This window comes from Palaemon carinicauda, chromosome 4, assembly GCF_036898095.1.
Source record: "Palaemon carinicauda isolate YSFRI2023 chromosome 4, ASM3689809v2, whole genome shotgun sequence".
NCBI lineage: Eukaryota > Metazoa > Arthropoda > Malacostraca > Decapoda > Palaemonidae > Palaemon > Palaemon carinicauda.
The window spans coordinates 172873810-172900595 of record NC_090728.1 but is presented as its reverse complement, the minus strand read 5'-3'; the positions used below and the strand labels follow the sequence as shown (position 1 = coordinate 172900595).

The following is a 26786-nucleotide window of genomic DNA, read 5'->3' as shown; positions in this document are numbered from 1 at the left end:
ATCAAATGCAGGTTGGGTTGCTTGCAAGGTAGCAAAGACAGTACTTATTTATTAATATTTATCTCTCTTGGTATTGAATGTCTGAATATTGTAAACTGTTTCATATAAGACTTCATAATATTAAAAACAGGTGTACAAGAATGCACCATAATATTAATTTATTGTACTAAAGTAGGAAAGACCCACATACTAATTGTGATATTTTGATTTTATTAAATGCCATTGCATTTGGTCTCCTAGCCTTTTCAAAGAGTATTTGACTGAGCAATATAATTATTTGATCTTGGGGAATTATTACAGTGTTGTTAAAATGGTTTTGTTTTCAGATGACTGTATGTGAGGACCAATACCTTTTCTTAGGCTCCCGTTTAGGAAACTCTCTTCTTCTACGATACACAGAAAAGGACATTGTTGATACTTTGCGGAGTAAAAGCAACGTTCCAAATGATCAGGAACCTCCTACAAAAAGGAAGAAACTTGACACATTAGGTTAGATATATTTTCTATTCTTTGTTAAAAATGTTTACAATATGCACACACCCTGATTTACAAGTTATCTTTAAATAACTGTTAAGTTAAAACATGCACTTTGTTCCGTAACTGAAATACAAACCACGCTATTTAATTTGGGTAATTACTTTCGGCGTAGCTGAAATGACGAGCCATTAGAATTTTAACGAGGGTTTACTACCCCACTGCTGGTTAGCGGGGGGTAGGGGGGTGGGTTAGCTTGCTACCTCCCCCCTCACACACACCTGTGATTGAGTTCACTTTGCTATTGGCTCGGGTAGTAGTCGGACGTGTCCGCTATCACCCTCGCCTTTTTGTCTTTTTACTTACTTTTTCTTATAATATATATATAAACATTCTTAATGTTTATGTATATATTTGTGTATAGAAATGTAGTAAGTTTTCTTTTCAGTGCTTGTGCTGTGTGTGTGATGTACGACAACGACACTTGCGTGTGCAAGGCCACCACAGTTTCACTTCGTGGGGTACAACCTCTCCCTCTCTGGTCCATCGGGCTTCCCGTCGGCTTATATCCGTTACCTCGGCCGCCGCAGGGGAATCGTCTTCGCCTGGACTCTCTTCATTCATCTATTATCTTCGCCTTGCATCTTTTCCTACGGGAAACTTGGATTCGCAGCTAAGAAAAGGTGGCCTTTTTTTAGATTGACTAGAGTCTCTCTTCCCTCGAGGTCGTTCACCCTTACTACAACTACGTACTATTACAATAGCTCCTTTCCCGTTGCGGGTTAGGTTGCTTTTTCGTTGTTTGTCTCAATTATTTTTAGTGAAATCTAATTGTGTTTTAATTTTTCAGCTTTCTCCGTGGGAAACACTTCCCTTTTGGGATCAGTGGTTCTAACTATTAGTGTATATTCTTAGATGATTTACATAATTATAATTCCGTTATAATTCTGTTTTTATTACAGTTACTCCGCCCCCCTTCTCCCGTGGTTGCCATCTGGGGGAAGGAGGGCGCATAATTCTTATTTTATGTTTTTCCCTCGGGATTCCTCTTCAGAGTTCCTCCCTGAGGGATTTCTGTTAAAATAATTATTTAATTTATTTTCCCAGTTAACTATGCAGTTCTTTTTCGTTCGACTAAGTGTGCCAACGAAGCAGAGCTGTCGTGTTCATGACGGAGGAGTCTGCTGTCACTGCCGAGCTGTCCTGTTCATGACTGGGGAGTCTGCTGTCGCTGCCGTCCCTCAGAGGACGTCATCATGGGCGTTATCCTTTCTCTTTGAAGTATTCCCGTGACAACGTGCCAGCACTTCAGATCATCTTAGAACGCTAAAGGAGGTTCGCCTCCAGGGGTTGGACAACTTCCCTTCCGAGGGAGGTTTCCTCCCCAGGTATGAGGTTTTCTACCTTCAGAGGGAGAGCTTCCCATACCTTAATATTTTCGTCGTCTTCACTATGGTTGCTGCCCTTCGGCCAGACTTTTCTCCCCCCTTGCTGAGTTTCTCTTCCTTCTGGGGTGGAGCACAGTCTTGGCAAGTCTCTTCTACGAAATGTGTATCTCTCTCGTTCACTTGAGAGACTACTCATAGAGACTCCTCTTCGGAGGATTGTTCCTGATATGGTCAGCTTGCTGATCCAACGACCCTAAGGGGCGTCACAGGTCTCTTCTACGAAGTGTCGCTACTCACAAAGACTACTCTTCGGAGGATCGTTCCTGATAAGGTCAGCTTGCTGATCCAATGGCCCTAAGGGACGTCACAGGTCTCTTCTATGAAGTGTCACCTCTCTCGTTCGTGGGAGAGGCCACTCATAGAGACTCCTCTTCGGAGGATCGTTCCTGATAAGATCAGCTTGCTGATCCAACGGCCCTCTGGGGCATCACCACGAGTGTCTCCAAGTCTCTTCTACGAAGGGCACCTCTCTTGTTCGCGGGAGAGGTCTCTCATAGAGACCCCGCCTCGGAGGATCAAGCAGAACTTTCCAGTGTTGATCGTCCTGCCAGCTGACCTACCGATCTACCAGCTCAACCTTGCGCTGCAACAAAGGACTTTGGCCCTGGTCTTTAAAGCAGACCTGCTTACGGTCCTCATCGGGGATGCCCGCCCTTTTTTTAAGGTCACATCCCAGTTCCTGATCGTCCTGCCACCTTACGCGCGCAAGCGCCGACGATCTTCCTACGCGCGAAAGCGCCGACGTTTGTCCGCGCGGGTACCGATGGTTTCCCGCACGCGCGCGCGCGCTGATCTTCTACCGCGCGCTAGCACCGACGATCTTCTTACGCGCGCAAGCGCCGACGATTTTCTTACGCGCGCAAATGCTGACGATCTTCTTATGCGCAAGCGCCGACGATTTTCTTACGCGCGCAAGCGCCGACGATCTTCTTACGCGCGCAAGCGCCGACGATCTTTTCCGCACGCGAGTACCGATGGTCTCCCGCGTGCGCGTGCCAACATTCTGGCCTGCATGGGCTCTTCATTCTGATCCTGCACGTCAATCTGATTCCTGCGCATTCTATGAAGTCTCGCCCGCGCACGCGAGAGCGTTTCAACAGTCTCCCATGCGCGAGCCCAGGGTATTCCCGCGCGCGTCAGCGCTTCGACAGTCTCTCGCGCACGATTCCCGGGTATTCCCCAGCGCTCTCCCTAGCGCAATTGCCAATACCCTCCCCCGCGCGAGGCTGCCGGACAACGCGCGGTAAGGGCGCCATCACCACATTCCCCCCCCCCAAGCACAGAACAGCGCGCTTGCCTGTAGGGGGGAAGATTCCAGAAAGGTCCAGGGACATGCCTTCCTTATCTTTTTACAGGCGACTTTCCCTCCAGAGGGAGTGTCTGACAGCGCAGCCGTCAGCCGGCAGCCTGGTTTGGGACTCTAATCAGAGCGGTAGCACAGACTTTCAAGCTGTTCTCTTTGAGTTGAGCCACAATTCCTTGGCTGCATATACTCCCCCGAAGAGGAAAAGAGGAGTTTCGGACGAGGTAACTTCTCCGAGGACGTAGCTGTCTCCTCGTAAGTCTTCGAGGCAGGCACTCTCCCCCGTCAGACTTTTCTCCCTCACCTTCGGACGAAGATTTTCCGCCCTCAGGAGAGTCACGGGAGGTGAGACATTCCCCAATCACACCATTGAGGGAAACCCCACCTCGTGTGGTAAAGTCTTCTCGAATAAGGGTGGAGAAGTGCCTGCCTCCGTCATTGTTGGAGTCCTGCATCCCTCCGGGGAGGGAGTCAAAGGACTCCCAAGACAATACCGGGAATCCCCTAGCACCAAAATCTACAGGCTCAGACATTCTTTCGTTATGGGAACGAACCTGTTTGAGCCTAAGGACGTGAAGCAGGCGGCTGAGAGGTGTAGGAAGTCACCAAGACTCCCTCCCATATAGTGCTTTGACATTCAAGCCCTATAAACCTCCAGCACCTCAGCAGCCACGTCGCACCAAAACAATGGCAGCTAAGATAGTGGGGTCTAAGCCCTTTCCAGTCAAGGACAAAAAAGGCAAGAAGTCCCCCAGGGGAGGGAAAAATCCTAGAAGGAGCAGCCGAGGTCGCAAACGCTAGGATTGGCAGTTCCCCTGCATGTCCGCCAGTGGCGGGATACCTACAAGGTTGCGCAGACAGGTTGCAGCAACTCAGGGCCGTTTCCTGGACGATTTCTGTAAGCAGTCAGGGATATCGCGTCCTGTTCACATCTTTACCTCCCCTGAGGACGAATCCGGTGTCATTTAGCACCTTTGCCATGGGATCAGCAAGGGGGCGAGCTCTGTGGGCAGAGGCCCAGATTAAAGCAAACTCCGGTCAGCATGGAGACCGCAGACACAGTCAGTCTTGCAGTAAAACCGCAAGACTTCATGTGTATACTGGATCTGAAGGACGCATACTTCCAGATCCCAGTCCATCCGTCTTCAAGGAAGTACTCAGGATTCAGCATAGACAACAAGGAGTACCAGTTCAAGGTGCTGTGTTTCGGTCTCTCCACATCACCACAGGGTTTCACCAGAGTGTTCACCCTAATATCATCGTGGGCACTCAGGATCGGCATCCGTCTCCTCCATTATCTGGATGACTGTCTGATCCTAGCAGACTCGAGTCATTCCCTCTTTGACACCGAGACAAACTTCTAGGACTTTGCCAGGATCTAAGGATCATGGTAAGTCTCGAGAAGTCCTCTCTGCTGCCCAATCAAAGACTGGTTCACCTAGGCATGATTATAGACACCAATCTCCACAAAGCCTTTCCATCAGACGACAGGATAGCAAGGCTGAGAAGAGTCGCAAGCCCTTTCCTCAGACGAGAAGAGCTTCCAGCCCAATCGTGGTTACGTCTCCTCGGTCACCTTTCACCCTTGGCTCGTCTAGTTCTCAACGGTCGCCTCAGGATGAGGTCTCTCCAGTGGCAGCTCAGGTCCTGGTGGAATCAAGGCTGCGATTCCCCAGACATCATGATCCCTATGGATCCTGCGGAACGGACGAACCGCCAGTGGTGGGTGACAAGCGAGAATCTACGAAGAAGAATGGGTCTTCTTGTCCTTCCCCCGGATTGGATGCTGTTTTCGGACACCTCGAAGGAAGGGGGGTGAGGGCCCACATTCTGTACCACAGGACTTCAGGCCTGTGGTCAGAATCGGAAAAGTGCCTCCATATAAATCTGCTAGAGATGAAGGCCGTCTTCCTGGCCCTTCAACAGTTCTAACAATACGTGGCGGATCACTCTGTGGTGTGATGAGGTACAACACCACAGTAGTGGCTTACATCAACAAGCAAGGAGGTACCTTTTCAAAGCAGCTATCCAATCTCTCAGTAGAGATACTGAGATAGACCGAAGTCCACTCGATTCCTCTATCGGCTCGCCTCATCCTAGACAGAGGGAATGTGCTCGCCAACAGTCTGAGCAGAGCGTCTCAGATAATGAGTACCGAGTGGTCCTTGGATCATCCAGTAGCCAACAAAGTCCTACTGTAGATCTGTTCGCTACAGAGCTGAACTCCAAGCTCCCGCTGTATTGCCCCCCCAGTCCCGGATCCCAAGGCACTCTGGCAAGATGCCTTCCAACAACTTTGGGACAGCACCGACGTGTACGCTTTTCCCCCATTCTTTCTGATTAGGAGGGTGCTCAACAAGACCAGAATATCGGTCAATCTCTCGATGACCCTTTATAGCTACACTATGGCATCACGCGGAATGGTTTCCGGACCTTCCGCAACTCCTAACAGAACTTCCGGGAGAACTCCCTCTACGACACAAGCTACTCAAACAACCACACGCCAGCATCTTTCACAAAGCCGTAGCTTCGCTTCGACTTCACGCCTGGAGACTATCCAGCATCTCCTCACTGAGAGAGGATTGTCGCAACAAGTTGCGAAGGGGATGTCTGAACACCTGCGTAGGTCATCCGCAGGGGTCTACCAGGCAAAGTGGCGAGTTGTCTGTGGTTGGAGTCGTGGAAGGGGTATCTCTCCACTCGATACCACTATTCCAGCAATAGCGGAGTTCTTCGTATAATTGCGGGAAGAATGCGCCTTTCAGTCTTGGCAATGAAAGGCATCGCTCATCCTTAAGTCTAGCCTTCAGGCTCAAAGGAGTGGACATTTCTTCCTCGCTGGAACTTTCCCTACTCATACGAAGATATGAACTTGCCTGCCCTCAGTCGGAAGTGAGACCTCCTCCATGGAACGTGGTTCGAGTTCTCAGGCCTCTTAAGAGACCTCCCTACCAACCATTATGCCAGGCTTCAGATCGCCACCTAACTTGAAAGGCGGTGTTCCTACTAGCTTTGGCCTCGGCCAAGCGAGTCAGTGAACTTCATGGTCTCTCGTATGACATCGCCCATGCAAGTGGATGGGGGGAGGTAACGTTCAGATTCGTCTCTGAGTTTGTGGCTAAGACACAGAATCCGGGAGTGCCAGATCCTCGATTCGACTCTTTCCGGATTTTGAGTCTTCGTTCTGTAACAGATGACCCAGACCATTCCCTACTGTGTCTAGTAAGGAGTCTGAGGTTATATCTCAAAGAACGGCTGCAGTTCGTCCCCAAGTGCAAGCTTTGTTTGTGAGCACTGGGAGAACAAAGAATAGGGTCACCAAGAATACCATCTCGGCATGGATTCGTAGGGTGATCCATCTGTCCCTGAATCCTGACCTTCCTCCGTCATGTCGCCTTAGAGCGCATGATGTCAGGGGCGTAGCTACGTCCCTGGCCCTCAAGAAGAACTTTTTCAGTGACGCAGGTTCTACAAGCGGGAATGTGAAAGCGTCAGACGACCTTCAAAACCCACTACCTGCAAGATGTGACACACAGGAGGCTCGATACATTCTCTATCGGCCCTGTGATGGCTGCACAACAGCTGGTTTAAAACCTCAGGCTCCTTAATGGACAAGTAGCAGAAGGTTGAGGGCATTGTTACCCGGTCTTAGTCTGCATGAATGAAAAGGTTTGTCTGGCCCTTATCCTTTTCTTCATCCTCCCCCCTCTTGGGGAAAGCAGCATCCTGGGTTCTCTGCACAGCTGACCTCGAATCACTGCAGGTAAACCATGTTTTCTTGTGCTCCTAGTATTAAGTTAATACTGTCACGTCCCCATACCCTGATGAGGTGGTATTGGGAGAGTCCTAGCCTAAATTTGCCATCTAAAGGACTTCAGGTCAACTACCTAGGACGGGTCACACTTCATACCTTCACACACAGCTTACGTAGGCCGCAGCCTTTGCACAGCAAGGTTCTAGCAAGGTGCAGGGACTCCTTATTCTGAGTGCTGACACACTCAGATACTGAGTCCCCGGGCAAAGCCAAAAGCCAGTACTGGCCGGGACTTACCACCCTTCCTAAGGGGGGAGTCACCCATATTAAATATCGTGGTTTGTATTTCAGTTACGGAACAAATGACAAATTCGTAGGTAATTTGTATTTTTCAATATTAAACTTAGCCGGTGATCATATAAGCTGTCAGCTCTGCTGCCCGACAGAAAAACCTAAGGACAAAATACGCCAGCGATCGCTATACAGGTAGGGGGTGTACATCAACAGCGCCATCTGTCGAGCAGGTACTCAAGTACTCCAAGTAAACACAGAACCAATTTTCTCTCTGTCGTGCCACCGGCAAGACCTACTAAATACGCTGTTGCTTACTGGATTGATTTTCACAGTTTTGGTGAAGTACTCATTTCTAGTTATTAGCTTTCGCTTTGCAGAGGTTATCTTCAATACTTCCTTGCATTCTTTGATTGAATTTTGGATTATTTGTTGACGACTTGGATAGATTTTGAATTCCCCCTTTGACTGATTCAAGATGTCTGACCCTTCTCAAGTCCCCAAATACAGGAAGTGTAGTGCTAGGGACTGTTCAAGGCGTCTTCCGAAGGCCTCTATCGATCCGCACACCATTTGTTCCAATTGTCGGGGTAAAACCTGTCAATTGGAAGATCGATGTGAGGAATGCGTTGGGCTTTCGGAATTCGATTTTCAAGAATTCCTGAAATATTCACGTAGGCTAGAGAGAGATAGAGTCAGGAGGAGTTCGTCTCGCTCAGTTGATTTTTCCTCTCCCCATGCCCCACAACCTATTCCTTCCCCTGTAGTGGTTACTCCTGATCCCCCTTCTAGCACTCAACAACCTTCGATGGCAGATATGATGCGTGCCATCCAGGCTCTGGGTGAGAGAGTCGAGTCATTGGCGAGTGACCGCAACCAACTCATGGCAGACGTCAGGGAGTTGAAGGGTAAGAGTGCAGTGGGAAGTGAAGTGAGTGGTAGTGCTGTGAAAAGTGCTAGTGTTGCGCATGAGGGTGCGTCTGTTCGTGCCTGTCGTCCTCCCAGTCCGGGACCTCTTGCAAGCTCCCAAGCCCAGGGGAGAAGCAATGTCGTACGACCAAAGGGTTCGACAGGCTTTAATCAGCGGACAGACGTTCCCTCCGTGGTTTCGGACGTATCTTGCCAAGATCGCCCCACCCACAAGAAGACGAGAGAGCCCGTTCATTCCTCGTCTGCGGAAGAGGTTTCACGCCAGAAACGATGGACCAAGGTCTCACGGCCTCTCAAACGCAAGGTCCCTTCCGCGCAAGTCCAACGGCCCAGGTGTAGCCACTGGGTCAGTTCGGACTCGCTGCAGTCTTCCGATGACTGCACACCTCCTAAGAGAGGCAAAGTGGTACCGCAACAGGCAGTAACACCGTCTGTTGCCGCACCTGCTGCTGTAGACCCTAAGTGGTCTTTGCTACAGTCTATGCAGACACAGTTAGCATCTTTTATGCAGGAGTATCGTGCGGAGAAGGTTGACGCTGCACCCGTTAGCCTACAACCAACCACGGTTGTGCGTCCAGTAGACGCTGAGGCTACCTTCTCCCGCACTCCAGCTGTGAGAGTCCCACCACCCATGCGCAGTGTACCCTGCCAGCCGCACGTTGACGTTCACCGACGCACGGGACCCTCCGTTGACGTTCGCGAGTTACCACAACAACAGGAGGGTGGAGTTAAGTTGCTTTGTTTTGACGCTGTGCGTCAACCTCCGCAACCCACTGTGGTTACCGCTACTCGCCCGCAGCAGACTAGACAGTCAGGAGTAGAAGCTTTGCGTCCCCACACAGCTATGGTTGTTGCCAGCTCACAGACTGACCAACAGTTCCATGACGTTGCGTCCAGTGCAGTCACGCATGCACCCGTGCTGCCGGACTCAGCCGACCAGCTGATTCCTACTCCTTTGCCGCTTCCTCCTCAACATTCAGACGATGGACTCTCTGATGATGACGACGCTGCACATCTTGACGACCCGCACATGGACATCGACGAACCCAAGACCACGCCTCCCTCCTTGGACTTTAGGAAAGTGCTTGCACTGTTCAAGGATTTATATCCTGATCAGTTTGTGTCTGCAGCACCACGCTCTCCTCCCTCTGAGTTCGCTTTAGGCACGCAGTCATCCGCACCTGCCTTTACGAAGCTCGTCCTCGCCCGCTCGTCCAAGAGAGCTTTAAGAGTGCTGGGAGATTGGTTGCAGTTCAAAAAGCAACTTGGGAAGACAGCTTTCATGTTTCCCCCTGCCAAGCTTGCTTCCAGATCTAGCGTCTGGTATGCCACGGGAGAAGTTCTCGGCTTGGGAGTTCCTGCCTCTGCCCAGGGCGACTTCTCAAGTCTTGTAGACTCTCCCCGCAGGCTGGCCATGAGACGCTCCAAGATTTGTTGGACTCCTTCGGATTTAGACCATCTGATGAAAGGAGTATTCAGAGCGTTCGAAGTTTTTAACTTTTTGGACTGGTGTTTGGGAGCGTTGAGCAGGAAGACCTCCCCTTCTGACAAGGAAACTTCCATGCTCATAATGTCCTGCATGGACAAAGCCATACGGGACGGTTCTAGTGAGCTTGCGGCTTCTTTCGTTTCCGGGGTCCTCAAGAAACGGGAACACCTTTGCTCCTTCTTGTCAGCTGGAGTAACCCCATGTCAAAGATCGGAGCTTATGTTTTCTCCTCTCTCGAAGTGCCTCTTCCCTGAGGAGTTGATCAAGGAGATTGCTGCCTCCTTGATTCAAAAAGACACACATGACCTGGTTGCGTCATCCGCACGCAAAGCCACCCCTTTGCCCTCCGTGTCTAGACCCAGGATGGATACTCCAGCGTCAAGGTTCATTCCGCCCTTTCGTGGCAGAGCCTCCAGCAGAGGAGGTGCTCGTGCCGAAGGTCAACGTGGGAGCAAGAAGAAAGGTTCCAAGTCCTTTAGAGGCAGAGTCTGACTGCCACCTTCTTCAGACAGGTGTGGGAGCCAGGCTCAAGAACTACTGGCAGGCCTGGGAGAACAGGGGCGCAGACGCACAATCTGTGAAGTTACTCAGAGAGGGGTACAAGATTCCATTCTTGCGCAAGCCCCCTCTAGCAACAACTCCCATCGACCTCTCTCCCAGGTACAGAGAGGAGGACAAGAGACTAGCTTTGCAGCAAGAGGTGTCTCTCTTACTACAAAAGGGAGCGGTAGTCAAAGTCCGGGACCATCAATCCCCGGGCTTCTACAACCGTCTCTTCTTAGTCGTGAAGAAGACAGGAGGGTGGAGACCGGTGCTAGACATCAGTGCTCTGAATGTCTTTGTCACAAAGCAGACGTTCGCCATGGAGACGACAAAGTCGGTTCTAGCATCGGTCAGGAAGGAAGACTGGATGGTCTCTTTAGACCTCAAGGACGCTTACTTTCACGTCCCCATCCACCCAGATTCCCAACCTTTTCTAAGGTTCGTTTACGGGAAGGTTGTATACCAATTTCAAGTCCTGTGCTTTGGCCTAAGCACGGCGCCTCTTGTTTTTACGAAACTGATGAGGAATATTGCCAAATTCCTGCATTTAGCAGACATCAGAGCCTCCCTCTATTTGGACGACTGGCTTCTAAGAGCTTCGTCAAGTCGTCGCTGTCTGGAGAATCTAAAGTGGACTCTGGATCTGACCAAGGAATTGGGTCTCCTGGTCAATATGGAAAAGTTCCAACTCGTCCCATCCCAAACTATAGTGTACCTAGGAATGGATATTCAGAGTCAAGCTTTTCGGGCTTTTCCGTCGGCCCCCAGAATCAGTCAAGCCCAAGAATGCATCCAGAACATGCTAAAGAAGGACCGATGTTCAGTCAGACAGTGGATGAGTCTGATAGGGACGCTTTCATCACTGGACCAGTTCATTGCGTTAGGGAGACTGCACCTCCGACCCCTTCAATTTCACCTAGCTGTTCACTGGAGAAAGGACAAGACGCTAGAAGCGGTCTCGATCCCTATTTCCGAGAAGATGAAGTCTTCACTGACTTGGTGGAAGGACAACATTCACCTCAGAGAGGGTCTGCCACTGGCTGTTCAGACCCCCAACCACGTTCTCTTCTCGGACGCATCGGACACGGGCTGGGGTGCGACATTAGACGGTCGGGAATGCTCGGGCACGTGGAACGCGGATCAAAGAACGTTACATATCAACTGCAAGGAGCTACTGGCAGTTCATCTGGCCTTGAGAAGCTTCAAGTCTCTCCTTCTAGGCAAGGTGGTGGAGGTGAACTCCGACAACACCACAGCCTTGGCGTACATCTCCAAGCAAGGAGGGACTCATTCGATGACGTTATACGAGATTGCAAGGGACCTCCTCACCTGGTCAAGAGATCTAAACCTGTCTCTAGTAACGAGGTTCATTCAAGGCAACATGAATGTCATGGCAGACCGCCTCAGCCGGAAGGGTCAAACCATCCCAACAGAATGGACCCTTCACATGAATGTATGCAAGAGACTATGGGCCTTGTGGGGCCAACCTACCATAGATCTATTTGCAACCTCGATGACCAAGAGGCTCCCAATTTATTGCTCGCCGATCCCGGACCCAGCAGCAGTTCATATAGATGCCTTTCTTCTGGATTGGTCCCATCTAGACCTTTATGCATTCCCCCCGTTCAAGATTGTCAACAGAGTACTGCAGAAGTTCGCCTCTCACGAAGGGACAAGGTTGACGTTGGTTGCTCCCCTCTGGCCCGCGAGAGAATGGTTCACCGAGGTACTGCAATGGCTAGTGGACGTTCCCAGAACACTTCCTCTAAGAGTGGACCTTCTGCGTCAGCCACACGTAAAGAAGGTACACCCAAGCCTCCACGCTCTTCGTCTGACTGCCTTCAGACTATCGAAAGACTCTCGAGAGCTAGAGGCTTTTCGAAGGAGGCAGCCGGAGCGATTGCTAGAGCAAGGAGGACATCCACTCTTAAAGTCTACCAGTCGAAGTGGGAAGTCTTCCGAAGCTGGTGCAAGTCGGTATCAGTATCCTCAACCAGTACCTCTGTAACTCAGATAGCTGACTTCCTTTTATACCTAAGGAAGGAAAGATCTCTTTCAGCTCCCACGATCAAGGGTTACAGAAGCATGTTGGCAGCAGTCTTCCGTCACAGAGGCTTAGATCTTTCCAACAACAAAGATCTACAGGACCTCCTTAAGTCTTTTGAGACCTCGAAGGAGCGTCGTTTGGCCACACCAGGTTGGAATTTAGACGTGGTACTAAGATTCCTTATGTCAGAAAGGTTTGAGCCACTACAATCAGCCTCCTTTAAAGATCTCACTTTGAAGACTCTTTTCCTCGTCTGCTTAGCAACAGCTAAAAGAGTCAGTGAGATACACGCCTTCAGCAGGAACATCGGATTTTCATCTGAAACGGCTACATGTTCCTTACAGCTTGGTTTTCTAGCCAAAAACGAACTTCCTTCTCGTCCTTGGCCTAAATCGTTCGATATTCCAAGCCTTTCTAATTTGGTCGGAAATGAACGAGAAAGAGTCTTATGCCCTGTTAGAGCTCTTAAGTACTATTTGAGATGAACTAAATCTTTACGAGGGCAGTCAGAAGCTTTATGGTGCGCTATTAAGAAACCTTCTTTACCTATGTCGAAGAATGCAGTTTCCTATTATATCAGACTTTTGATTCGAGAAGCTCATTCCCATCTGAATGAGGAAGACCATGCTTTGCTGAAGGTAAGGACACATGAAGTTAGAGCTGTCGCAACTTCAGTAGCCTTCAAACAAAACAGATCTCTGCAGAGTATAATGGACGCAACCTATTGGAGAAGCAAGTCAGTGTTCGCGTCATTTTATCTTAAAGATGTCCAGTCTCTTTACGAGAACTGCTACACCCTGGGACCATTCGTAGCAGCGAGTGCAGTAGTGGGTGAGGGCTCAACCACTACATTCCCCTAATCCCATAACCTTTTTAATCTTTCTCTTGAAATGTTTTTTATTGTTGTTTTTGGGTTGTCCGGAAGGCTAAGAAGCCTTTCGCATCCTGGTTGATTTGGCGGGTGGTCAAATTCTTTTCTTGAGAAGCGCCTAGATTAGAGGTTTTGATGAGGTCCTTTAGTATGGGTTGCAACCCTTCATACTTCAGCTCCTAGGAGTCGCTCAGCATCCTATGAGGATCGCGAGGCTCAGTAAGGAAGACGTACTTAAAAAGTCAGAGTAATTGTTCAAGTCGACTTCCTTACCAGGTACTTATTTATTTTATGTTTGTTATTTTGAATAACTGCTAAAATGAAATACAAAATACTTAGCTCTTAAATGTAAACATATAATGCTGGTCTCTACCCACCCCCCTGGGTGTGAATCAGCTTATATGATCACCGGCTAAGTTTAATATTGAAAAATGTTATTTTCATTAGTAAAATAAATTTTTGAATATACTTACCCGGTGATCATATATTAAAGGACCCTCCCTTCCTCCCCAATAGAGACCCAGTGGACCGAGGAGAAAATTGGTTCTGTGTTTACTTGGAGTACTTGAGTACCTGCTCGACAGATGGCGCTGTTGATGTACACCCCCTACCTGTATAGCGATCGCTGGTGTATTTTGTCCTTAGGTTTTTCTGTCGGGCAGCAGAGCTGACAGCTTATATGATCACCGGGTAAGTATATTCAAAAATTTATTTTACTAATGAAAATAACATTTTTCCTAACTATACACCTGGTATTCATCATTCTTTCATCATCGAAGACACCAGATTTTTGTCCTCTTATGAAAAACCAGAAAAATTTTCTCCCTTTCTTGCAATACCTAGTCATCTCAGTAGTGTAGATGACATCACGGGAGTTGTATTAACCGTATGCCTAAATACTGCATAATCAATAATTCATATAATCTATGTTGCAGTCCATGTATGACCACCCTGTCCAGCTTGACTTGATGTTTAAACATTCTATACGGGTAATTTGGTAGTAAATTTTGAGTAGGAATCTTTATTTGATTTTAAATATGTATATTTGTCAAATTGTTTCGACAAATATATGTCAGGATAGGTTAAGTTGATAGTACAAGAAAGTGGTAAGTGGAAGCCTGCCCATTCGGCTGTCACAGACTGCATAGTAACTTTAGTATATAGGTGAGGGAATAAATCACAATTTCCAATTTTATGAATTTAATTTTCATGAGTACATTCTTGGGTAGTGCCATAGCCTCCGTACCATGACCTTCCACTATCTTGGATTAGCTACACTCGGGTATGCTGATCTATCTTATTTCTCTTCTGTTTTGTTGAAGTTTTAGTTGATTATGTATGAAATTTCTGATCTAATGTTGTTACTGTTCTTATATTTTCTTTTGATAGTTTATTACTTCTCTTATAGTTTTTTTTATTTCCCTGTTTCCTTTCCTCACTGGGCTATTTTTCCCTTTTGGAGCCCTCAGGCTTATATCATCTTGCTTTTCCAACTAGGGTTATAGCTTAGCTAGTAATAATAATAATAATAATAATAATAATAATAATAATGATGATGATGATGATGATGATGATGATGTCAACTGGACTCGAATATGTAATTTCCAAACTTATTCTAAGCATCTTACAATAAATATTGCACAAATATCAATGCTGTATTTTATAGACTACCATAGTTTACATACAGTTTACTAAAAGCTATTAGTGTCATTAGTAATCAATTGGATGTGTAAATGCATTTGTTCATTCACTGTGTTTTCCTTTTTGGCGTCATATAGAAGAAAAACATGAAATGGAAATAGCTTTATTTCTTTTATTTTGAATTTCTATTACTGCAGTAATTAAAACAACATTTGTAATTACATCATCTTTACATATACACTGTTAAGAATACTACTTATTTATATGTACGTATTTCCTCAAGAGTGTTCAACGAAGAGAAACATTTGCACATCAACCGGGTACTTTTTAACAACACCTCTGCCAGTTGGCAAGGCAGGTGGATTTTAGTGGTAAACAGCATAGTGGAATTGTCTGCAAGGTTTATTCCGGACAAAAGGCATGTAATATCGACAAGCCTAGTCGCCTGGGACTAGTCGTAGGTGCAGACTGGTCTCTTCATCCTCTAGTGGCAACAAGACTTTTGACTTTGTGGGGTGCCCTGTCAGTAGACATATTCGGCATTCACTTTAACAAGAAACTTCTGGTGTTCTGTTCCCCAGTTCTGGATCTAGCAGCAGCCCTAGGGGATATCTTCCAATACCTGCCAGACAGTATGGATGTTGGCTTTTTTGCCTTTCTACCTGATTGGAAGGGTTATTTTCTGCAAATGATGACATAGAAAGGATACTTCTTTGGTTGGAACCTCTCTCCAGCTAATAGCAGATTTTCTTGTCTGTCTTCGCTTAGGAGAAGCTCCTCTTAGTTTGAGCAGTAAAATGCTATGGCTTAGCCTTGAATGAGGTTGTTAGACTTAAGGGTTTAGCTCTTTGTTTTTGTGTGAATTATCCATGCTTTAGAGGAGCTTCAATTAGTCTTGTCATAGAGAATTTGAGTTACCTTTGTGGGATGACACCCGAGTTCTCAAGTCCCTAAAGCAGGCCCTCTGAACCTTCCAGGCAAGCCTCAGATAAGAGATCTAACTCTCAATACTGTCTTGCTCCTTGTTTTAGTGTCGGTGAAGCACATTGACAAACTTCACATTTCATATGCCACTTGGATAGTAAAGGGTTTCCTTTTCCATCGTTTCCCAATTCGTTGCGAAAATGCAGAAGCCTGTCATTCAGGCTCCCAGGATTGAATCACCCATGCTTCTTACGAGAAGAATGAACACGAATGTGGGAAACCCCATTACCTTTGAATTAACCACACTTTTTACACATAATCCATCACTTGATAACCTCTTCTCAGGTGATGGGAGGTGTACGGGAATCAACACTTTCGCACCTCTCCAGTTCGGACATCCCTAGATTTTATACCAGCCAGCTTGGTTATAGGGACATCTTCCCTCTTAAGGATGAGGGTTTGTATAGGTGTAGGAACGAATCACAATTTTTTTAAGAATTTACATTTTCCTAACTATTCAAAGTGGATTCCTGCCTCATTCAACCACAATTCCTAGGGGAAGATTCGATTAGCTGCTCAGTGTGCTGGTGACCGGGTTGGATTTCCTCGCCATTCGCCAGTAACTCAGCACCTCAGCATAGTGTTAACAGTCAAGTTCCAGCTACACTGGAGTCATACTCTTGTTAAAGGACTCAAATTGATATAGTTAGGAAAAATACAAACTACTTAAAATATTTTCAATTATTTTTCATATGGCTCCTGCAATAATTACGAGCAACATGGCCTCCTTTGTGTTGAGTACCAGGGTGATCGTCCTAACTGCCTGATAGATACCAACAATTACTTTTCAACTTGTTACACTTGAAAAATGCACTTGAAAAATTAATGCCCTTTAAGTCCCCTGGATACATCTTGAGCTTTAAGTAATGCCTCTATGATAATAGGTCTTTTCCTTTTGAAGTAGCATTGCTGTCATCCAGCCAGCCTCAAGGCAATATATTAATGGATTTTATTAAACAAGCTATATATTTTTTTTTCAAAACCTTTTCAATATACAAGCCCAGTAATGATAAGGGAACATTCTCTCCCCCTATCCCCACACTTACTTGTTCCTCAGAAGGAGTCTAACAGAATGAGATACAGAGCATTAACCACATTAGATCAGTCCAGTTAATGACTTTTTATGATGCAACTAGACACAGTTTCTCAGTGGATAAGGGAAGTTATGGTAGTGGTTTGCTATATTAAAATCATGTTTTATTTCATGTGCATTTAGTTTTGTAGCTTTCCCTCCCCAATAAACTTAATATTCCAATGAAATACATTGCAGGTGACTGGATTGCCAGTAATGTTGACGACATTCGAGATGATGATGCTCTTGAGGTATATGGTCAAGAAGATACTTCAACTGTACAGCTGTCATCATATAATTTTGAGGTATGAGAAACAAAGGTGAAGATGAGAGATTAGTAACGTCTTATTTTTGTGAATACTGTACCCCAACTTTAGAGGGAACAAATAGCGTTATAAGACAAGGCCATGGGATTATTTATTTAAGGTTCCTTTTTTGTAGTGAATATATTTCCCATATCCCAACCCCCATCTATCCTATTTTTCCACCATTTCTTCAGCCTTCTGTACTTTAGATCTTGTTTTTGCTACTTCCATATTTACTGTTCCTTTGGTTAATTGTTCCTCTTCTGTCCTCATCATATGACGAGACCGTCTCAATCTTATAATTCTTATTGTTTTTGTTCCTATGCAGCATACAAACTCTCGTCCTTTAATTACAGAGAATGATTCAATGCAAGTTAGAGTTGATCATTAAAGTTGGATAACAAGTGGTTATCCAGCTGGTGAGGGTGTGGGACGTGTAGCCCTGCCCCCTTACCAGCCGGAGAGCCTTCACTTTTGCTTTGGCCACAGATGTGTACACTTGTACAGTCAGCTCCTTACAAAAACTTAAAATTTTTTCTTTAAGGAATTGATTGCAGTTGTTCAAGTGATGGTGTGCAACGGGTTTATGGCTAAAGTGGCTATAGATGCACACACCCTCTGTGCGTTTTGTACAGTAGTGTCCTGAATTATGCGAGAATTTGGTAGAACAACGACCCCGCATAAATGGAAAATCGCATATTTTGAAACTCATAATATGAATAATTCTATTAGGGCCATGGCAAACGGAAACTTACCTATTCAAATGTTTTTACTACCCATTATCAATACTTTCCATGCACTATACTGTATACTCTCCAATGTTAAATTGTTCATATGAATAGATAAAACATTTAAAATGTTTCAAAGCTTTAATAACTTGAAAAAGGTTGAAAATACAACCAAGATGGATGTGAATACTGTATGTTTCCCTTGATAACAGGACCTAAAATTAGGACAAATTTTAATAAATTAAAATCATATATGTTTTATAAGATGACTGGTGAATAGAAAACCATCACTGTATAGACTAGCTTATGTTGTATCATTGAAAATCCAAAAATAACAAAATAAAGGAGATTTTATATCATGCGTTTCCAAAACACGCCAAAATGCACACCATCTAAAACGGAAAGTATTGTTTTGTTTACGTTCATCTCTGATCATAACAAACAGATGAACGCATTTTTACACGTCTGTGGGTTAGGTTTTGCAGCAACAGCTATCTGACCAAGTATTGATTGTATAATGATTTTGCTATTACTAATGTTGTTTTACTTACTTTTTCTTCGAACTTTGAAATAAATGAAATGAATGCCATTTATATACTTTAATGTTTTTTCTTGACATGCCGCCTAAAACAAAAACATTCTGTTTGTTTACTATATGCTCTATCGTCGATCATAATGAACAAACAAACACATTCAACAAATGATCAAAGTGATGACTAATGATATTTAGAGCTATTAGTAAATATGTTATTGCATATCCATATAGATTCCTACATACAGTACCTAGCAAAACAGAAAAACCATTTTGTTTTACTTTCAAACAACAATAGCAAACTGCCGATAATGACAGTATGATAATTCATGACAATTCTAAACTATTACAAAAGATAATTGTCCATTCCATATCCAAAATACTTTCCCTAACTTCAGTTATAAGTCAGTTTGGTAACGTATTAACTTGTACCCACCTCAATTAGGGAACCATCTGCAAAAAAATAAATCACGAAAGGATCTATACATATCAAAGTATCAGAAATCCAGCATAGGTCATGATCATAGAGTGGTAAGAGGAGAGATCTTCCTCTTGATCCGACCAGGGGAGAAGTGAAGCTTGCCTTGCACCAGCTTGTAGCGCTGCCCAGCAGTTGAGTTGCCTAGTAGTCTATTATACATTTGCCAGTTAGGCACCTTTTCCTTTCTTTCTTGTCATAGAGAATTGACATAAAATAGGAGTAAACCCATATAAATGACTCGAGTTTATATAGCTAGGAAAAATATAATTTTTAAAAATTTTTTACTTTGCACAAAGTGGTAATTTGCTACTTTACTGTGTATAGAAAATCTGGAAAGGATTTAGTCCACAGAATGTTTTTTTTTTAGACTAGCAAAGGGTTAGTTTGACATACATTATTACATGAGTAATGAAAATTACATTACTAGCTAAGCTACAACCTTAGTTGGAAAAGCAGTTTGTAATAAGCCCGGGCTCCAACAGGGAAAAATAGCCAAGTGAGTAAAGTAAATGAACTATATGAGAAGTAATGAATAAAGAATATGAAGTATCTTGAGATCAGTAAGAACATTAAAGTAGATATGTCATATAAGCACTGTAAAGAGAAATTTGTGTTAGCCTGTTCAACATGAATACATTCAAAGGTTTAAAGGTCGCTCATGAATGGCAGAGGCAAGAGACAGTGACATTGCCTTAGAGACTGACCATATTAATACATATGATCAGCGCCCAAGCCCCCTCTCCACCCAAGCTAGGACCAAGGATGGCCAGGCAATGGCTACTGAGGACTCAGCAGATAGACCTATAGGCTCCCCCATACCCCCACATCCTTAGCGCTCAAGGATGGTGAGGTTGCAGCGACCAGAGGAACTAACGAGTTTGAGCGGGACTCAAACCCCAGTCTGGCAATCACCAGACAAGGACGCTACCACCAGGCCACCATAACTGCAAGATTGAACTTCATAAGTTCCACCGATATAACTGCCTCATTAGGAAGATCATTCCATTTCTAGAATACTGTAGTGTTGAGCCTTATGATAGAGAAGGCAAGGCTATTGGAATTATGCATACCTAGCACTACAACAGGAGGGTACAGTCAGGGAAGATCTGAATGCAAAGGATGGTCAGAATTAAGAAAAATCTTATTCAACATTCATAAAGAAATAACTGAACGATGGTGCCAGAGAGTAATTTTACATCAGGAATAAGAAATTTGATACACAGTAGTTTTTTGTCCAACACATTAAGGGGACCGTCCGCCATGGGGTATTGACATAACAACTTTCAGAAATCGAAAATCGTTTTATTGCTTCTATGTATGCGTAAACATGTCGTACATACTCCCTAGAAGTTTCAGCCAATTATTTTTACAAATAACGAAGATATAGAGGTTTTTAAATGATGACGTCACCCTTACTGTGTCGTCTGCATGACTGAGTTTGACAAAATCGTCTTTGTGTGTTAATTTTGCATATCTATAGCGATTTTTCATTTATATTTCGAGCTATCGTACGTCTGGCAGAAATAGAAGGCATTGGTAGAGTGTAGATGAACGAAATCTACTCTTACAATAACAGAAGCCAAAGTTGCCAAAGATGTATAGAAGTTATAATGTATGCGTTTGTTTACTTGAAGTTCGTATGTACATTTTGTTTCCACAACGCCTTCGGGAATATTATAGCAAGGCCAATGTTACCTAAGGTTGTAGAAAGAACAAATAGTCAATCATTTTTCCAAACAATGAAAATATAGCAGTCTTTAAATGATGACGTCATCCTTATGGCGTCGTCTGTATGACTGAGTTTGACAGGTGCGCAGTTTTCTCTCTCTCTCTTTCTCTCTCTCTCTCTCTCTCTCTCTCTCTCTCTCTCTCTCTCGAATTATTTACCACTGCCATTTATACAAATACTTTTATTCTCTCTCTCTCTCTCTCTCTCTCTCTCTCTCTCTCTCTCGAATTATTTAAAACTCCCATTTATACAAATACTATAATAACAATGTTCAACTCTCTCTCTCTCTCTCTCTCTCTCTCTCTCTCTCATATGTTTCGAAATCTCGTACCTCTGGCAGAAATGAAAGGCATTGGTAGAGGGTAGGTGAATGAAAACTACCAGCTACGAAAATATCACAGTTTCCAAAGACATATAGAAATTATAATGCATGTGTTTATTTACTTGAAGTTTGTATGTTGATTGTGATTTCACAACGTCCTCTGGAATTTTATAGCAATGCCAATGTTACATAAGGTGATAGAAAGAACAAAAAGTAAGTGGAGAACAAGAAAACAGAAGCCAAAGATGCCAAAGATGTATAGAAGTTATAATGTATGCGTTTGTTTACTTGAAGCTCGTTTGTACATTGTGTTTCCACAACGCCCTCGGGAACATTATAGCAAGGCCAATGTTACCTAAGGTTGTAGAAAGAACAAATAGTCAATCATTTTTCCAAACAATGAAAATAGCGGTTTTTAAATAATGACGTCATCCTTATGGCGTCGTCTGTATGACTGAGTTTGACAGATGCGTAGTTCTCTCTCTCTCTCTCTCTCTCTCTCTCTCTCTCTCTCGAATTATATACCACTGCCATTTATACAAATACTTTTATATTCTCTCTCTCTCTCTCTCTCTCTCTCTCTCTCTCTCTCTCTCCAATTATTAAAAAACTCCCATTTATACAAATACTATAATAACAATGTTCAACTCTCTCTCTCTCTCTCTCTCTCTCTCTCTCTCTCAATTTGAACTGTCATCTATATCAGCCAAAGGCTCTCTCTCTCTCTCTCTCTCGAATTATTTAAAACTCCCATTTATACAAATACTATAATAACAATGTTCAACTCTCTCTCTCTCTCTCTCTCTCTCTCTCTCTCTCTCTCTCTCTCATATGTTTCGAAATCTCGTACCTCTGGCAGAAATGAAAGGCATTGGTAGAGGGTAGGTGAATGAAAACTACCAGCTACGAAAATATCACAGTTTCCAAAGACATATAGAAATTATAATGCATGTGTTTATTTACTTGAAGTTTGTATGTTGATTGTGATTTCACAACGTCCTCTGGAATTTTATAGCAATGCCAATGTTACATAAGGTGATAGAAAGAACAAAAAGTAAGTGGAGAACAAGAAAACAGAAGCCAAAGATGCCAAAGATGTATAGAAGTTATAATGTATGCGTTTGTTTACTTGAAGCTCGTTTGTACATTGTGTTTCCACAACGCCCTCGGGAACATTATAGCAAGGCCAATGTTACCTAAGGTTGTAGAAAGAACAAATAGTCAATCATTTTTCCAAACAATGAAAATAGCGGTTTTTAAATAATGACGTCATCCTTATGGCGTCGTCTGTATGACTGAGTTTGACAGATGCGTAGTTCTCTCTCTCTCTCTCTCTCTCTCTCTCTCTCTCTCGAATTATATACCACTGCCATTTATACAAATACTTTTATATTCTCTCTCTCTCTCTCTCTCTCTCTCTCTCTCTCTCTCTCTCTCTCTCCAATTATTAAAAACTCCCATTTATACAAATACTATAATAACAATGTTCAACTCTCTCTCTCTCTCTCTCTCTCTCTCTCTCTCAATTTGAACTGTCATCTATATCAGCCAAAGGCTCTCTCTCTCTCTCTCTCTCTCTCTCTCTCTCTCTCTCTCTCATGTTTCGAAATCTCGTACCTCTGGCAGAAATTAAAGGCATTGGTAGAGGGTAGGTGAATGAAAACTACCAGCTACGAAAAAATCACAAAGTTTCCAAAGGCATATAGAAATTATAATGCATGTGTTTATTTACTTGAAGTTCGTATGTTGATTGTAATTTCACAATGTCCTCTGGAATTTTATAGCTATGCCAATGTTACATAAGGTGATAGAAAGAACAAAAAGTAAGTGGAGAACAAGAAAAAAGAACCAAGAAAGAGGGAAACCTGGATAAGAGTACAAAGCTGAAACCTGCTAACTAAAACACTGGCAACAATTAGAGATCGCAGGCAACTCATAACATAGGAATAGTAAACTGAGGGTTCAAATACCTCCTTTAGGGTGCATTTATGTAGGAATGAACAATAAAAGTTATCATAATAATATTATCTTGATTTCTTTTAGAAAAGAAGCGAAAGCTTGCTGCAAATCTTTGGGAGCTCATAACTCAAAAACATACTTATTCCCACTTAGGTACATTTTTCTCACTTATTTGTTGTTCGATATTAGAGAAAAAGATATCGTTGAAAAGAAGAATAAAGATCCCACAATTCTGTCAGACAAAATTTTGATTTTCGTTTCACATTTTTTTTCACGATTATTTTCCGTCTAGACGAGGAAAATAAAATAAAAATTCATTAAAAAAAAACAGAAAGGAAAATAAAAATTCTGTCAGACAGAATTGTTTGGTTGTTAGAGTAGTTTTTGTGGTATAAGTTTCAATACAATTGGTATTATAGTAGTGGGGAAAAATGTACCTAAATATTTTTTTTAAATCATGATTTTTGCTCATAAATCCAAAAGTTTTTGATCAAATGACTTTAAATTTTTATATGATGAAGGTATTATATATGTCTAAAACATATAGAAATTGTGTAATTTGGATCATTAGAAAAAAAAATGGCGGACATGGCGGACGGTCCCCTTAAGATAAGTTAGCAACTGAAGTCTGGACAGAACAATGCTCGAAATGGTTAGAATGAAAGAATTAAAATATTTCCTCAGTATAGATTGATCACCAAAAATCTTAGAAGACTTTCTCAATAAGCCAATTTATCATACTTTGAGTTTTGTTAAGGTTCGACTTCATTCCCCATAATTTGTACCATTCACTAATTTTTGGTAGATCTCTGTGAAGGGATTCAGCTACTGCAGATCTAAATTCAGGAGATTTTGGCAAAGTGAGTAGCATCATCTGCACATGGAATAAGTTTGTTTTCTAGGCCAAACCACATACTCACTATACTCATTAGGGTGCCCATCAACAACGATGTCTGGGCCAGGTGAACCTCATTCGCTATCCCCCTTGAGATTTTTAATGCTGTAACTGTTTTGTGCAGTAACTTCGTCTGGAGGACTTCGCGCATCAAGTCAAGTGTCATTTCTGCCTAGCTGTCAGTGGCAGGAATTGTTATTAGACATTGGAGTTGCATGTAAATGTGTAGGGGTCATTGATCCTGTGTTGCCATTCCTATGTTGTCTAAAAATTTTCTGGCTTTGAGAGTTGGTGTTCATGTGACGGTTGTGTCTGGCTCGGCTAATCACTTTGCTATATGTTCGAAAATGTAATAGGGTAGGAACTGTAGCACTGCGTCAACTCAGGCTTCTGGGTTGTGTGTTGTGAAAGGAGGCAGGCGTACAATGTCAGCAGTGTGTTTTTAGGTAGAGTTAGCAGTGTCTGGTATCTTCGGTCATTCAGGGGTCACCAATTTGCTGGTCATGGTTTGAACAGAAAGGCTGACTAGTAAGAATTAGTTCATATATACAGAAATATAACAGTCACTTCCCACAACTACATGAGCAGAAAGGTAGCTGGAAATATTTACGTAACAAAAAGTATACAATTATATTTCAGGTGTTTCTCCACCCTTGGTAAATGCTTGGAATATCTTTATCTTACTAGAACAAAACTATTTGATACAAGTAAAATACAAGCTTATGTTATTTGTTATTGGATATTGGTTTCTGTTTTAAGGATAAGTTTGCATCGTTCCTGAAATAAACTAAAATATCCTTGATGTCGTCTTGAATTTCTTTTAATTTTCTTGTAAGACTTTTTGTGTCGTCCACAGGGGCTATTGTTTTGGTGTTCAGTATCTTTGTGAAACACTGGCTAACCGTTCTTACATTGTACTCTAAAGTTGTTCGTGGTTGATTAGTGAATGGTGCAAATTATGGGGCATGAAGTTGAATCCTAACAAAACTCAAAGTATGATTGTAAGTAGGTCGAGGACAGTTGTTCCCCAACATCCAGATCTCAGCATTGATAATGTTTCTTTAACTGTATGACTCTTTTAACATTTTTGTTGTGATTCTCAATAATAAATTTACTTTTGAGGAACACATTAGGTCTGTGTCTTCTTGAATTGTACAAAAAATTGGCTTATTGAGAAAGTCCTTTATGATTTTTGGTAATTTAATCTATTCTGAAGAAGTCTTAATTCTTTCACTCTGCTTTGTTTCAAATATTGTTCTCCTGTCTGGTCTTCTGCTGCTGATTCTTATCTTAACTTACGGTCTATTAATTTCTAATTCCTGTTCTAGATATTGATCTCTGGCACCGTCCAATTAGTTTGTTATACATGTTGCCTAAGATTTTTCATAATTCTAACTATCCTTTACACTCGGATCTTTCCTGACAGTTCCACCCTCTTCGTAATACTAGGCATGCAGTTAATTCAAATAGTCAGGCCTCAATACTACACAGTATTCTAGAAGTTTTATTCCAGCTATGACCAAGTTATGGAGTGATCTGCCTAATTGGGTAGTTGAATCGGTAGAACTTCAAAAATTCAAACTTGCAGCAAATGTTTTTATGTTGATTAGGCAGACATAAGTCTCTTTTTATAGTTTATAAATGGAAGATCTCGTTTAATGTTGTCAATATTCTTATAATTCATTTTCATTGTTTATTAATTGTCCTATAGTTTATTTATTTCCTTATTTCTTTTCCTTGGTGGGCTATTTTTCCCCTGTTGTAGCCTTTGGGCTTATAGCATCCTGCTTTTCCAACTATGGTTGTAGCCCAGCTAGTAATAATAATGATAATAATATCTAGGATAATCAGAAGTATTTGAATCTGATGGTTTTTTTATGACAGTTTGCTTTGCAAAGTATTTTATTTTGGTGTGTTTGAAAAAATGCAATTTCAGGTAAAATCTTTGGTATGTTAAAACTTTGATAGCATCTGTAGAGTTGCAGACTGTGGTCACACAGAAGCCTCAATATTATAGTTATACAATATGCAGCATGTTTACAAGAATTTTTTTTTATACCAGTGACCTATGGAAAATAACCCTTTCCAAATAACAAACCAACTGTATACACAGCATCGTTAATTAATAGCTTTTTAATGGAAAACCAATTAATTTTTTGCAGGTGATGGACAGTTTGCTCAACATTGGACCATGTGGTGATGTTGCAATGGGTGAACCAGCATTTTTGAGTGAGGAATATGAAAGCACTGTGGATCCCTGTGTAGAACTTGTCTTAACATCTGGCCATGGCAAAAATGGGGCGCTTTCTATTCTTCAGAGGTCTATTAAGCCACAGGTTAGTTTAAAGATACCATTGCAAGATGAATGTGTCCTGATGAATTACAGGAAACTTCATCATGTGATGGATATACTTGACAGTTTGAGTTAGTACACAAATAGCAACCACAACTTCTTCAACTTATCATATTTTAGTACTTATCAGACAGTTCGGGGTCCAAAAAATTATATACTATATTGTATTTGCTAAGTAGGCAACTATCGCATTACAATTTTCCTAGGTTTGTTAAAAGTAGCTCTTTAGATTATTGATCCAGTAACAAAACAATTATAGCGGGTTTAATGTGGATGCTTTCTTTTCCAGTTGAAATAAAAGAACTAATCATAAAAGAACCCCTAAATCATCATCTTCCTCACCATTCCCTACATTAAAGGGTCGATTGCATGATGCTCTTGTCTCCAATGGAGTTTATCAAAGGCATCCCCTTCCACCAAGCCTCTTCTCTCAGTATCATCCTATATCCATCACCTAATCTCACCATCTAATTATTTGCCTCCCTCTTGATCTTTTAACTCTACCAGGTTCCTCCTAAGCCCTCTTCGCTCCCTCCCCGTCATCTGTCCGCAACATGTGCCCACACCATCTCAGTCATGACACTTTTATCATCTCTGTAATCTTTTTTACCCCTGCCATTCTGCTTTCGTTCTGG

The 26786-nt window shown here is 43.1% G+C and overlaps 1 protein-coding gene across 1 annotated transcript in view; it reads left to right on the top strand.

Annotated features, from left to right (window-relative positions):
• Cpsf160 (cleavage and polyadenylation specificity factor subunit 1) overlaps nucleotides 1-26786 on the top strand; it is a 190410-nt gene that overhangs the window by 34449 nt on the left and 129175 nt on the right. The window contains exons 7-9 of the mRNA XM_068372732.1: nucleotides 327-489; nucleotides 17046-17152; nucleotides 25961-26134. Coding sequence (XP_068228833.1) covers nucleotides 327-489; nucleotides 17046-17152; nucleotides 25961-26134 — 444 coding nt within the window. The remainder of the gene's footprint in view (nucleotides 1-326; nucleotides 490-17045; nucleotides 17153-25960; nucleotides 26135-26786) is intronic.